Below are 12,575 nucleotides of genomic sequence, written 5' to 3' on the forward strand. Positions count from 1 at the left end.
GTAGAGTCAAGATATCAGTCATTTGTCCATGATTGGCTGGTGCACATCGATTAAATAAAATATACATATTTCGCCGCGACATATCTCGCAGGACGGATAAAAGAGGGACTCCGATCCTGGCTGCTCCTGTTATCAATAGTTACACTATGTTGATGGGCTTGGCTTGTCTCATGCTTATCAAAAGCTGGGTGACCGGAAGTATTTGTCCCCATATAAGAGGCGCTGCGGTATCCGCCAGAGTGGGATGCTCACGGCATATTTAGCACCACATCACGGCGTGTTCATCACTGGTGACGAGTGTTGCAGGGCAACCAGCAGCTTGCGGTGTGCGACTGACTGTGTCAGGATTGAGGCCACACTCGTGCATTGACGTGCAGCATGCGTCCCCACTCATCCACAGTGAAGCACGCACGCTTCACCGTGGATGTGTGAGTGGCTTCAGGAAGTAAATTCCTGTCCCAGCGGTCTATAACGGCGTCATCTCGTCCAGGGTGGCTCATCATGGTAATTGCAAGAATAATTCTGCTTCTGGTTCTAGATTCCAGGTTGAGCTACCTACGCTCTTGGCGGCACTGTGAGCTCTCAATGCAGCGTGAGAGAGCTGCTTGAGATGTGGGCTTCTCAATGTTCTCAGCACTATGCTGCATCATCTACTGAGCTGCCTAGCCTTGCTGCTAAACTCTGCTAAATCAATTCTGCCAACCTCTGGCGTCTGGCTCTATTGGGCCGATCCAGACTTGCAACAGATGGCATTTCGTGCTAAATCTATTAGGCTATGGATGGAGAGGGATATCAGCGTTAGTTAATATTATTCACATGTCTAACAATCTGCGTCAAGCTCTGCAAGCTATAATTTAAGTTGTATACCGTATTCTTTCTGCATCAACTGCTATGAGGCTAATTGCTAATATGCGCCACAGGGCGCTTAACCAATTTAGACCGAGGCCGATTCTAAAATCGCCTTCTAAATTTTGACTAAGTTCTGGAAAATTTCAAATAGTTATTCAAAAAATACAAATGCATGTTGCTATACGGTAAATGGCAACATGAACCCAAAATGGGTTAAACTGGTCATAGGATGGCCGGGCTAATCCAGAATTGCAATAACATTGTGTTTGTCTCTCCATCTGTAGGCCTAAACTTGAACTGGTTCTCTGCAAGCTGCAAGAGATCGGCTCAAGCTGTGGGCTTTCTCCAACCTCCGTATTGATGCAGCTACATCTACAGCGCTGCTTGTCTATGCTTTTCTTAAATCTCTGGGGCAATGGTCCTCAGGAGCTTACGTAGATATTGGTTAAGGATTACATTCTGCAGGCTAAAAGCTCATGAGTATGAGTGCTCACGCTGTTCTATCGCTAATTCAATAAATGCTGCTTGCGTATTATTGACGCTTTAATTACAACTCGGGTGGATTGCTGGGGATTTAGTTTAGTGGTGATGTCATGGTGCTAAAAAATGTTGGTTTATTCCTATAGCGCTAAAAAGTTTTTCTATGGCTATGTAGTCAGGCTAATCATATCAAGCTCAGTCTATTAGTAATTGCTGCTCAGGTATCGTTGGGTACTGATTCAGATGTTAAGTAAAGATAGCACGTCTTTACACACATAGTCAGTACACTTTATTTATTATGGATGATAAACAATAGTTATCATTCATCATAGGATGACCTCATTTATATATATACGATATATATATATATATTATATATCGTCGCTGTCCGATGAAAAACACTTATCTCCAAAAACATAATTTTTCAGGAGCATGTAAAAACTGTTTTTTTCAGAAACTAACAGGCCAAATGAACCTAAAATACTTTTGTTAGACACATTTAGCACCACGAATAAAAATATAGCTGTACAAAATCATTAGTCAACAGTTTAAGGTTTTCAATGGACTTACAGGGTTTTCTTATGAGATACGTGGAGATACGTGAACCTCTTCTACTTTTATGACCGACTCAGATGACACACGCACGTCAATGATCTGACCGTAGTTTCCCTACGTCGTACATCGGAGTTTCCTCTAATGAATCTAACATGAAAGCCTTACATCTTGTCATGGCGTTGCCATACAGTAAGCACAACATCTTGGGACTTGGAATTTTAACTCTGACAGTCAACAAACAAGCTACAAGTTACAGTGTGACCATGCTGGCCGGTGCCGTCAATCGACTGTTGTAACGTTACCTGTTGTCATGCTGGTTGCCATGCAACGGAAACTCCGATGTGACGAGGTAGTGCAGTCAGTTGTCAGTTTACCTCGCGTCACCAGGCTAACTGTCAATAGATCAGAGCTCATGTCGTTGCCATAAGGACTACATCTTGATTGATTTTATTTTACCAGTGGCAATCAACTAAAACGCTGGAAGTTATAGCATGCCGTCAAGCCGTTGGACTGACGTAATGCGACCTGTTGCAATGGTTGCCATGCAACGAAAACTGTCAGCTGTCTTATCAGCTCATATTGACAAAACGGTGATTCCCTTGGTTCAAAACTTAGGCTACATCCAAAGCTATCCTTCTGAATTTCTAAAGGTGAAATGGATGATTACAAAAAACCTTTTGGCCAAAACAATCTAAATACAAACAGCTGTGTTGTAATGAATTGAATACAACAGATTACAGTGGAAACAAGCCCTAGGGCAGGGGTCTTCAACGTTTTCAGCCCAAGGACCCCCTAGCTGAGAGAGATGAAGCAGGGACCCCCTCTATATTGTACAAAATTGTGTTTTAGATTCAACTTTTTTTGTTTACGTTTACTGTTCTTTTTCCCCTTGACACCTACCTCTTTGCCAAAAATAGCCGATCTACAAGCTCACAACGGCGAGGCATTGTGAGCTTGTAGATCTGCTATTTTTTGGCTAGTTCTCCTCAAAAGGGATGCTAGGGTTCAAGTGGTAAAGGTAAAAAAAAAATCATATCACACAAAGATTTGGCGGACCCCCTGTAGTAAATCTGAGGGGTCCCAGACCCCCTGTTGAAGACCCCTGCCCTAGGGCTTATACCAATAGCATTACCCTTTGACTGTACTGCCTGTGTTATTGAAAATCTTGCAAATAAATAATTAAATCAATTCCTAATAGTGTTTAATAACCAGCACACCCTGCTATACCCAATCTAAATAAGGTGCTTTAGAAACAATAATACTCTATAGGCAGCTTTACATAGTACATGTTGGCAGACAGTGATGACCAAATTAAGGAATACAGTGAGTGAACTTTAGGCTGGAAGGAAAACTATTGCGCCAATAGTAAAATGGTAGTAAATACAATGCCCAGAATTGTTAACCCCCAAATGTTATAATTTATTTGACACTGACTCCAGTTAGTGGTACGTTCATCCAGAAATCCAACAACTCATTTTTACATGAATTAAAACCTTAAACATTAGATCATGAATTAAAACCTTAAACATTAGATCATATTTGAAATAGGCATACATAAATAAGGCAAATACATAAATAAATAACTGAATACAAAGTGCACTGCCCTAAAATGGTCAAACATTTCTATAGTATCAATTCTTAATATCAACACTTTAACATAAAACCCCTCTGTGATCAGGCAGGGAGGAACATGAGAACCCATTGGAACGGTGGTAACGATCCGGCTATGACATCCAGGTGATGTCATAGAGAGAGAAGAGTGTGCGAGTCCAGGTGGTGGTCATCACTCCTGATGGAGGAGGGCAGTGTAGAAGCCGTGGGAATCTTTAGGCAACACACTGCTTGTAATCATATTTGAAATGGGCAAATAAATAAGCAAATAAATATGTAAACTGAATAGACATTGCACTGCCCTAAATGGACAAAATCTTCTACAGTGCAGACGAACAGTAACACGACACAACATTTTTTAACCACTGTAAAACCATCATGTCAATTTAAGTGTGTGCTGGATTCCAGGTAGTGATGGCATAAGACATCAAGGGAGAGGGACAGAGAGACAGAGATTAATACCAACACTTTTCAACATAAACCCCTCTGTGTCCAGGCAGGGAGGAACCCAGTGAAACGGTGATATCGATCCCACCTTAGAGCAAGAATATCATTAAATCAAGTTTGTGATTCCAAATGGTGATAGGTGATCATAGAGGGAGAGAGAAACCGAGAGAGGGAGAGAAGAGTGTGCGATTCCATGTGGTGGTCATCACTCCTGATGGCGGAGGGCATCATAGAAGCCGTGGAAATCTTTAGGCAACACCGGCTAGAAATCCAACAACTGACTGTTCTGCTAGATTAAACATTAGCCAACACACACTGCTTGTTATCATATTTGAAATGGGCAAATAAATAAGTAAACTGAATAGACATTGCACTGCCCTAAATGGACAAACTCTTCTACAGTACAGATGCACAGTAACACTACACAAATGACATTTTTTAACCACTGTAAAACCATCATGTCAATTTAAGTGTGTGTGCTGGACTCCAGGTAGTGATGGCATAAGACAGAACGAGGGAGAGGGACAGAGAGACACATTGAGATTAATACCAACACTTTTCAACATAAACCCCTCTGTGTCCAGGCAGGGAGGAACCCAGTGGAACGGTGGTAACGATCCCACCTTAGAGCAAGAATGTAATTAAATCAATTTTGTGATTCCAAATGGTGATAGGCGATTATATAGAGAAACCGAGAGCGGGAGAGAAGAGTGTGCGATTCCAGGTGGTGGTCATCACTCCTCATGGCGGAGGGCGTCGTAGAAGCCGTGGAAATCTTTGGGCAACACCAGCTTCATTTCTTGCAGGTGTTTGAACTTCAGCGCCTTAATGGTGTGCCTGGAAGTGTACAGTGGGGCCACTTTGGTGATGTTGCTCTTCTTTCTCAGAGATGGGGACTCGTAGGGCTTCCAGGCGTCCGAGTGGTTGATCTTGTACTCCATACTGCCATCCACGTTGTACCTAGGATGAATAGAAGTCATGAAGAGAGGGACAGTGACAGGGGAGAAAAGTCAAGTTTTAACTGATTACACAGTATTGCATCTTTGAACATAGAATAATGTTTATTGTTATGGTTTCCACAGCTATGTCATTATGTATTCAAATACCTGATTGCTCGGAGGTCATGCACGGTGGGATCCCCAGCGACCTTTCCTGGGCGGATGGATTTGCAGAGGTTCACATGGCTGAAGTTTGTGAAGAAAGTGTGGTCCACATACTTCACATGGTATGGCCTGGGATTGGAGCGAGCTCCCCGGATGGCAGCAACATACTCGGCTGGAACGCAGATGTCTCTGTTCCTCAGTCTTCTCTCGATCACACTATGCACAGAGTCGCACTCCATTTGTGTGTGACCTCTTTCTAGGTACTTCTGTGTCACAGTCTTCTGTGTCTCAGTCGCAAACTTGAGGAGGGCATTGCTCAGGAGCAGGTTTCGATTCTGGTAGCCGCAGCCATCACTCCACAGGATGTACTCTTCATAAGAGGGATGTTCTTTGAGAAAGTGCACAATGCATGATGCAAACTCGTTGGCAGAGATACCAGCTTCACCCTCGTGCCATAAGTAATTTGATGCATCATGTGAAGTCATCTCATAAATGGTGAAGTTATGGACACAGAGCTTGGTCTTGAAATAGAGGGATGAGGCTTGTAGCTTGGGGCAGAGCAGGAGCCCCTGTAGATCCATGCATGTCACCAAGGTCTTCTCGCCTGCCTCTTCTTTGTCCTTCTGCTTCATGGCTCGTGCAGTGTCTTTTTTGATGCAGTGCTCCTTCCATGTGGCAGCATCAATGTTCCCAGCCTTGAACGCACAGCATTTATCGCACTGGTCTTTCTTTGGGTGAAAAGGGGACAGATTTAAGTCCTTAAACGTTCTGGTGAACACTTGCCTTGACAGAGCCTGAATGCCATCTTCTGCACTGGAACGAGTGTACTCTGCATGGAGGTGATTGATGGACTTGAACACAGGCTCCAGGTACATCTTAGAGGATGAGGACCTGCAGTAGTGCGAGGGAACTTTTGGAAGGTCGAGAAGAAAGGTCTTCAAGAAGTCCACCTCCTCTCTTCTTACAGTCACCCTCTTCTTCTTATCTTCCTCTGAAGGGCTTTTCCCTCTTCTTCCTATCCACTTCAAAAAAGACCATTGCTTCAAGCCTAGGGTTGACAGGAACATGCGTTGGCACACTCTGAGTCTTCTACCATCTACGACAAGGTGACAGAAAATGGATGCTGACCTCCTGGATTTCTCTGCTCCTGTCCGCCGTCGCTTTACACTGCTCACCTCTACCAACGATCTAACATAAATCTTCCTCTCACGCCAGTCTAATTTCTCCCAGAAGTACTTGAAGATCTCTTCTCGCTTAGACTCTTCTGCTTCTCTGCAGTGCAGTTTAGTGGACTTGTGGCAGGCTGCAGACTGGCATGACACACCCATTTTTCTTTCCTCCTTTAACACAGACTCTCGATTCTTCCTCCCGAGATATGACTTGCCACTCATTCTCCGCCTCTTCTGGATGTTGTTCTTCCAGGTCTCTGGATTTCTCCTCTTCCTCGGCCTACCCAGACCAGCATCACCACGAGAGGAGTCCTCTTCCACCTCAACTCCTAAATCTGGTTACAAAAAAAAAAGAGAAAATAATTATTGTCATTCGGACTCTTAGTGTGTGTGTGAGTCTCTCTCTCCCTCCCTCCCTGTATGTATGTGTGTAATCTCTCAAGAACAGATTCTGCTCTGCGTTGGAATCTGTCGTGAAGGCTCGTCATAACATGTACGCACTGGGCTACAAGTGGGCGTGCCTTCAGATCAGGAAGCAGGCCGCGCTTTACCCAATCAAATGTAGTGGGCGGGATTCACGTGTCTGTCGATCTTTCCCCCTCGAAACAAACCCAAACTAATTTAACAATAGCGTCCGCGGAGCAGACAAAACCACGGAAAGATATTCACATTTTAACTTACTCTTTCATCATAGAAACAAATGGGCTTATAACCAAAACGATCCATGTTCTCTGGGAGAAGTGGTGTTAGTGTTCCGTGTAGAAATATTGTTAGTGGGAATGAAAACATAGTGGCACCACCGGAAGTGAAAGGCTGAAGGCAGACCAAAACCCCGGTTTCCTTGCGCACGGGTGCTACGTCGTCAAAGCAAGTTAGATAGTACAAACAGCAGAGGGCGCTGTTTTTCATTCTCATTTGGGTTCCCAGATTGGTATGTGTGTGCTTGTGTCTAGAGCCCCCTCGCGTGCACACCTGTGACTGTATGTGTACGTGTGTATGGATGTGTAGTTGAACGAAAAGTTAAATAGCAAACACGCAGCATGCACGATACTACATTACGCACGTGTGCATCAATGTGTCCATATTAATAATTATAATACCTTCATTTCCAGATTCAGATTCACCAGGAGAATCACTGTTATGGTCACGTTCAGGTGTCCAGGTTCGATCACGTGGATCTGGGAAAGAAAGAGGAACACAAACTGAAGGCAATGTTGACATAATTGAGTGTCGCTAGGATTTTGCATCCTTTGCTCTCGCTGACTTAAGCCTAGTTTTCCACAAACCTTCATCCTCCCCACTTGAGTCATCCTCAACTCCTTCTTCACCCTCCACATTTGAGTCATGTTCAACTCCTTCTCCTCCTGAAGAACAGAAAATAATTATGAAAATCTCTCACATTGTCGTGTGAGGGTCTCTCTCTCTCGTCATGCATGTTTCTGTCAGAGAGAGACTGAATTCCAACTAGCAAACATGCAGCATTCACCACATCATCTGTGTGAATCACTGTTATTTGCCATTTTAATTACTTGCCGATATGAGAAGCACCTACAGCTGAATTAGTTTTGCATGAAAGGTTCTATACAGCGATTAATAACTAGAAAGTACTGTTCCTGAAGAAACAGTGTGGGATCGCTAAGAATGTTGCTGGTATTGATAGTGTTAGTAGTGTTATAGGTTTGAAGGGTTTGAAAGGTTTGAAAGGTTTGAAAGGTTTGAAAGGTTTGAAAGGTTCTAAAGGTTGGAAAGGTTCTAAAGGTTTGAATGGTTTGAATGGTTTGAATGGTTTGAATGGTTCTAAAGGTTTGAAATGTTCTAAAGGTTTGAAAGGTTCTAAAGGTTTGAAAGGTTGTAAAGGTTGTAAAGGTTCTAAAGGTTTGAAAGGTTCTAAAGGTTTGAAAGGTGTGAAAGGTGTGAAAGGTGTGAAAGGTGTGAAAGGTGTGAAAGGTTTGAAAGGTGTTAAAGTATTAGTGTTAAAAGTTTTGATAGTGTTGGCAGTGTTGAATAGTGTAAAATGTAGTTTTTAGGGTAAAACAGTGAAACAGTTATCTAATAGGCGGTTGCTAGGGTCTAATAGGCGGTTGCTAGGGTCTAATAGGTGGTTGCTAGGGTCTAATATGCAGTTTATATGGTCTAATATGCGGTTGCTAGGGTGAAACTGGTGGTTGCTAGGGTAAAACGGTGGTTGCTAGGGTCTAATACACGGTTGCTAGGGCATAATACACGGTTGCTAGGGCATAATAGGTGGTTGCTAGGCTCTAATATGGTGTTGTTAGGGTATAATAAGCAGTTGCTAGGCTCCACTGTGCCTAAATGGCATTTCTCCATTGAAATGAATGGGAGTTTTTTAGCAGTAAAAAGTGAAATATCTCTAAAAGTACAACTTATTTCAAAAATTCTAATGGTAGCCAATATGTCCTAAGTAGGCTGAACGTTATAGAGTTGGAACAGAGTTTCTAGCTAAAAGTATGAATTTCTCCATTGAAATGAATGGGAGTTTTTTAGAAGTAAAAAGTGAAATATCTCTAAAAGTACAAATGATTAAAAAAATTCTAATTGTAGCCAATATGTCCTAAGTAGGCTGAACGTTATAGAGTTGGAACGGAGTTTCTAGCTAAAAGTATGAATTTCTCCATTGAAATGAATGGGAGTTTTTTAGAAGTAAAAAGTGAAATATCTCTAAAAGTACAAATTATTTCAAAAATTCTAATGGTAGCCAATATGTCCTAAGTAGGCTGAACGTTATAGAGTTGGAACAGAGTTTCTAGCTAAAAGTATGAATTTCTCCATTGAAATGAATGGGAGTTTTTTAGAAGTAAAAAGTGAAATATCTCTAAAAGTACAAATGATTAAAAAAATTCAAATGGTAGCCGATATGTCCTAAGTAGGCCGAACGTTGTAGAGTTGGAATGGAGTTTGTAGCTAAAAGTATGAAGGACTAGTTAGCCGTCAAAAAACGGTGGGAAGATATAATAATAAATAGTGGCAATAACATTAGTGTGATCGCTTTAGCGATCCCACAATAATAATACCTTCATATCCGGATTCAGCAGCATCAGGAGAATCACCATTTTTGTCACTATTAGGTGTCCAGGTTAGATCCAGTGCATCTGGGAAAGAAAGACAAACAAACTGAATGCAACGTTGACATATCTGTTAATTCAGTGTTGCTAGATTTTGCACCCTTTGCTCTGGCTGACCTAAGCCTAGTTTTCCAGGCATTTCTTAGTTTTCCACAAACCTTCTTCCTCCCCACTTGAGTGGTCATCCTCAACTCCTTCACCCTCCACATTTAAGTCATGCTCAACTCCTTCTCCTGCAGAAAAAAATATGAAATGTTGACAGTGTGAGGGTCTCTCTCTTGTCATGCATGTTTCTGTCTGGGAGGGAGAATTTCAACTAGAAAACATGCAGCATTCACCACATCACCTGTGTGCATCACTGTTTGTGTTATTTTGTGCCGTTTCAACAACTTGCTGATATGAGAAGCAACTACAGCTGCATTTCTTTAGCATGAAAGGCTCTATACAGCGATTAATAAGAATACCTTCATAGTTGGATTCAGCAGCACCAGGAGGATCACCATTTTGGTGACTTTTACGTTTCCAGGTTAGATCCAGTGCATCTGGGAAAGAAAGACAAACACAAACTGAATGCAACGTTGACACACCTGTTAATTCAGTGTCGCAAGATTTTGCACCCTTTCCTCTGGCTGACCTAAGCCTAGTTTTCCAGGCATTTGTTATTTTTCCACAAACCTTCTTCCTCCCCATTTGAGTGGTCATCCTCAACATCAACTCCTTCTCCTGCAGAAAAAAAAACAAAATATGACCATATCACACTGTCAGTGTGAGGGTCTCTCTCTCGTCATGCGTGTTTCTGTCCGTGAGTGTGAGAGACTGAATGTCAAATAGCAAATATGCAGCAGTCACAATATTGCAAAGCATCACATGTGCATCACTGTTTGTTATTTAGTGCCGTTTATAATTACTTGCTCCATTCTGAGAAGCACCTGCAGCAGCATTTTTGTATGAAAGGCTCTATACAGCTATTAATAATAATACCTCTGAATTCAGCAGCACCAGGAGAATTATCCAGCTCTAATGTAAGTGTCCATGATGAATCAAGCGCATCTGGTAAAACAAAATAAACACAATGTACAGTCAATGCAATGTTGAAGATGACATTGCCAAGAGTTTGCATCTTTTGCTCTTAATCCTTGTTTAACCACAAACATTACTTCTCCTCTACCAGTGGATCTGTGTGTGTGTGTGTGTGTGTGTGTGTGTGTGTGTGTGTGTGTGTGTGTGTGTGTGTGTGTGTGTGTGTGTGTGTGTGTGTGTGTGTGTGTGTGTGTGTGTGTGTGTGTGTGTGTGTGTGTGTCTCTCTCTCAAACCTTCCATCTCCTCAATTGATGAGTCCTTCACTGATCCTCCAACTGATTCTTCTCCTGATGAAAAACAAGACAAATAAATAAGTGGTTGTTCTCACATGAATAAAATACTTTGACATTATTGTGAAGATACTACAGCAGATACAGATTGACAATTTCTGTTAGGGTTAATAACACATTTTTCAACTAGTACAGCAGGTGCAACAATACAAAAACACACATGATGTGGGTCTCAGTCTATGTACATTGTAATGCACAAAAACACACTAACTACCTTCATTTCCAGATGTAATCACATCAGCTGACCCAGCACCGTCATAATATATTTGGTCACATTCAAGTGAATCTTGGAAAGATACAGATTAAAATATTAGTACACAGAAGACATCAGCTAATTGTTGTTATTCATGATTAAAAAAATACTTTGATTCATCACATACCAGAACAGCCTGAATCAACCTGGTCATCTTGGAGAAAAAATATGGAAAAAACAGTTTAATATTACACTGAACATGTCAATAAACTGTAGCTGACTTGTTTCTATTTTTAAATTCCACAAACCTTCCTCACTGCTTTCACTGCTCTCTATCACAGCCTCTGCTTCATCATGTCTGCCTCTGACACACTTCACGTTAACCAGAGCACACAGCTCCTCCATTGAATACATCATTCTGAAAAGTAATACTGAAAAGGAGAATACAGCGTTATGGGGGGGGGGGGGGGGGGGGGGGGGGGGGGCACTAATGGTACGTTGTTGTGCTGGCAGCTTAATGTATGTAATAAAAATGGTAGCCTGATCAAGACTTAGTCTTAGCGACCCCCCCCCCCCCTTCCAGTTTGACCTGGAATTTCACCAGTAAAGTCTGTATTTCTCAAAACATGTACAAATGCAAAATATAAAGTACTTACCCGCTTGCCCCAAATGTTAACTAGGTGTCTGGCGTGTTTGTACAATGTATTAGTCCATATCTTTCAATAAAGTAGTGTTTTAATCCCATCTGTGGCCGAACGCCATTTTTCCTCCTCGTTTACATTAAGTGTAATTCCGGTTTTCACCAGATGCGCCCCGTCACTACCACCCAACCTCCGACAGAATTCGGCAACAGACGGGATTAAAACACTTATTTATTGAAAAATATGGACTAATACATTGCACAAATACCTAGTTAACATTTGGGGCAAGCGGGTAAGCACCTTAATATTTGATATGTGTACATGTTTGGAGAAATATGGTCTTTAATGGTGAAATTTCAGGGCAAAAAAATGGGGGTGGTCGCTAAGACTCTCGTAGATACGAAAGTAAAAGTCAGACTCGATCAAATACATCTACCATAGTCTTGATTTAAGGCTATAACAATTGCAAATGATTTGATATGTAACGCTAGTTGAGGTTGACGGAGAAGAACCATGTTTGATCGATGCAAAGTCAGTATCCGACGCTGTTAAGGAAACTTTCAGAGATCTGCTTTGAACAATGATTTAACTTAGAAGTGCCTAAGTAACATTTCACACGACGGCAAGGACAATCGTGAACATGATCGTTAGTATAACCTAACATACAGTTGTCAAACAAGACGTTTGGTGATACCTTACCGTGTAATAATGTCAATCTTCTCTTCTCACATCAATAAAGTCCATAGCCCATAGTGCAGAAATGTTTGTTGCTGGGAAAACTTGACTATTCTCCCGCGGTTCACAATACGTGCGGTGTGATGGACAGGTCGAACATCCAATGGTGATCTGTTTGGGAGCGTATCTCTACACCCCTTTGACGCGGTTGGATACGCGGTGTGACGGACAGGTCCCACTTCCAATGGTGATTATTGTTTCAGCGTATCTCCACACCCCTTAGATACGCGGCGTGATGGACATGTCGAGCATCCAATGGTGATGCGTGTTAAATAGATTATTAAAAAAAACACCTTTTCATTGGTCATTTACACGTCAGCTTAGACCAGTAGAGAGAGG

At 42.0% G+C, this 12,575-nt stretch overlaps 1 protein-coding gene across 7 annotated transcripts; it reads right to left on the reverse strand.

The window, feature by feature from the left end:
• Positions 1 to 4,120: 4,120 nt before the first annotated feature.
• Positions 4,121 to 12,297, reverse strand: LOC308075952 (uncharacterized protein). 7 transcript variants are annotated; one of them, XM_080415989.1, is made up of 14 exons: positions 12,201 to 12,297; positions 11,169 to 11,291; positions 11,048 to 11,074; positions 10,882 to 10,953; positions 10,611 to 10,664; positions 10,279 to 10,347; positions 9,973 to 10,014; positions 9,762 to 9,839; positions 9,456 to 9,530; positions 9,247 to 9,324; positions 7,501 to 7,572; positions 7,315 to 7,392; positions 5,049 to 6,549; positions 4,121 to 4,902 (listed from the first exon to the last, which is right to left on the reverse strand). In XM_080415989.1, the coding sequence occupies exons 2-14, from the start codon at positions 11,275 to 11,277 to the stop codon at positions 4,677 to 4,679; spliced, it is 2,481 nt and encodes an 826-aa protein (XP_080272115.1). In that variant the 5' UTR covers positions 11,278 to 11,291; positions 12,201 to 12,297; the 3' UTR covers positions 4,121 to 4,676. The 7 variants fall into 7 exon arrangements, with proteins under 7 accessions (XP_080272115.1, XP_080272114.1, XP_080272116.1 ...); XM_080415988.1 differs by having other exon boundaries at positions 7,501 to 7,575; XM_080415990.1 differs by having other exon boundaries at positions 5,049 to 6,543; positions 7,501 to 7,578.
• Positions 12,298 to 12,575: the final 278 nt, after the last annotated feature.

This window comes from Gymnoscopelus braueri, assembly GCF_963280865.1.
Source record: "Gymnoscopelus braueri genome assembly, chromosome: 20".
Classification (NCBI taxonomy): domain Eukaryota; kingdom Metazoa; phylum Chordata; class Actinopteri; order Myctophiformes; family Myctophidae; genus Gymnoscopelus; species Gymnoscopelus braueri.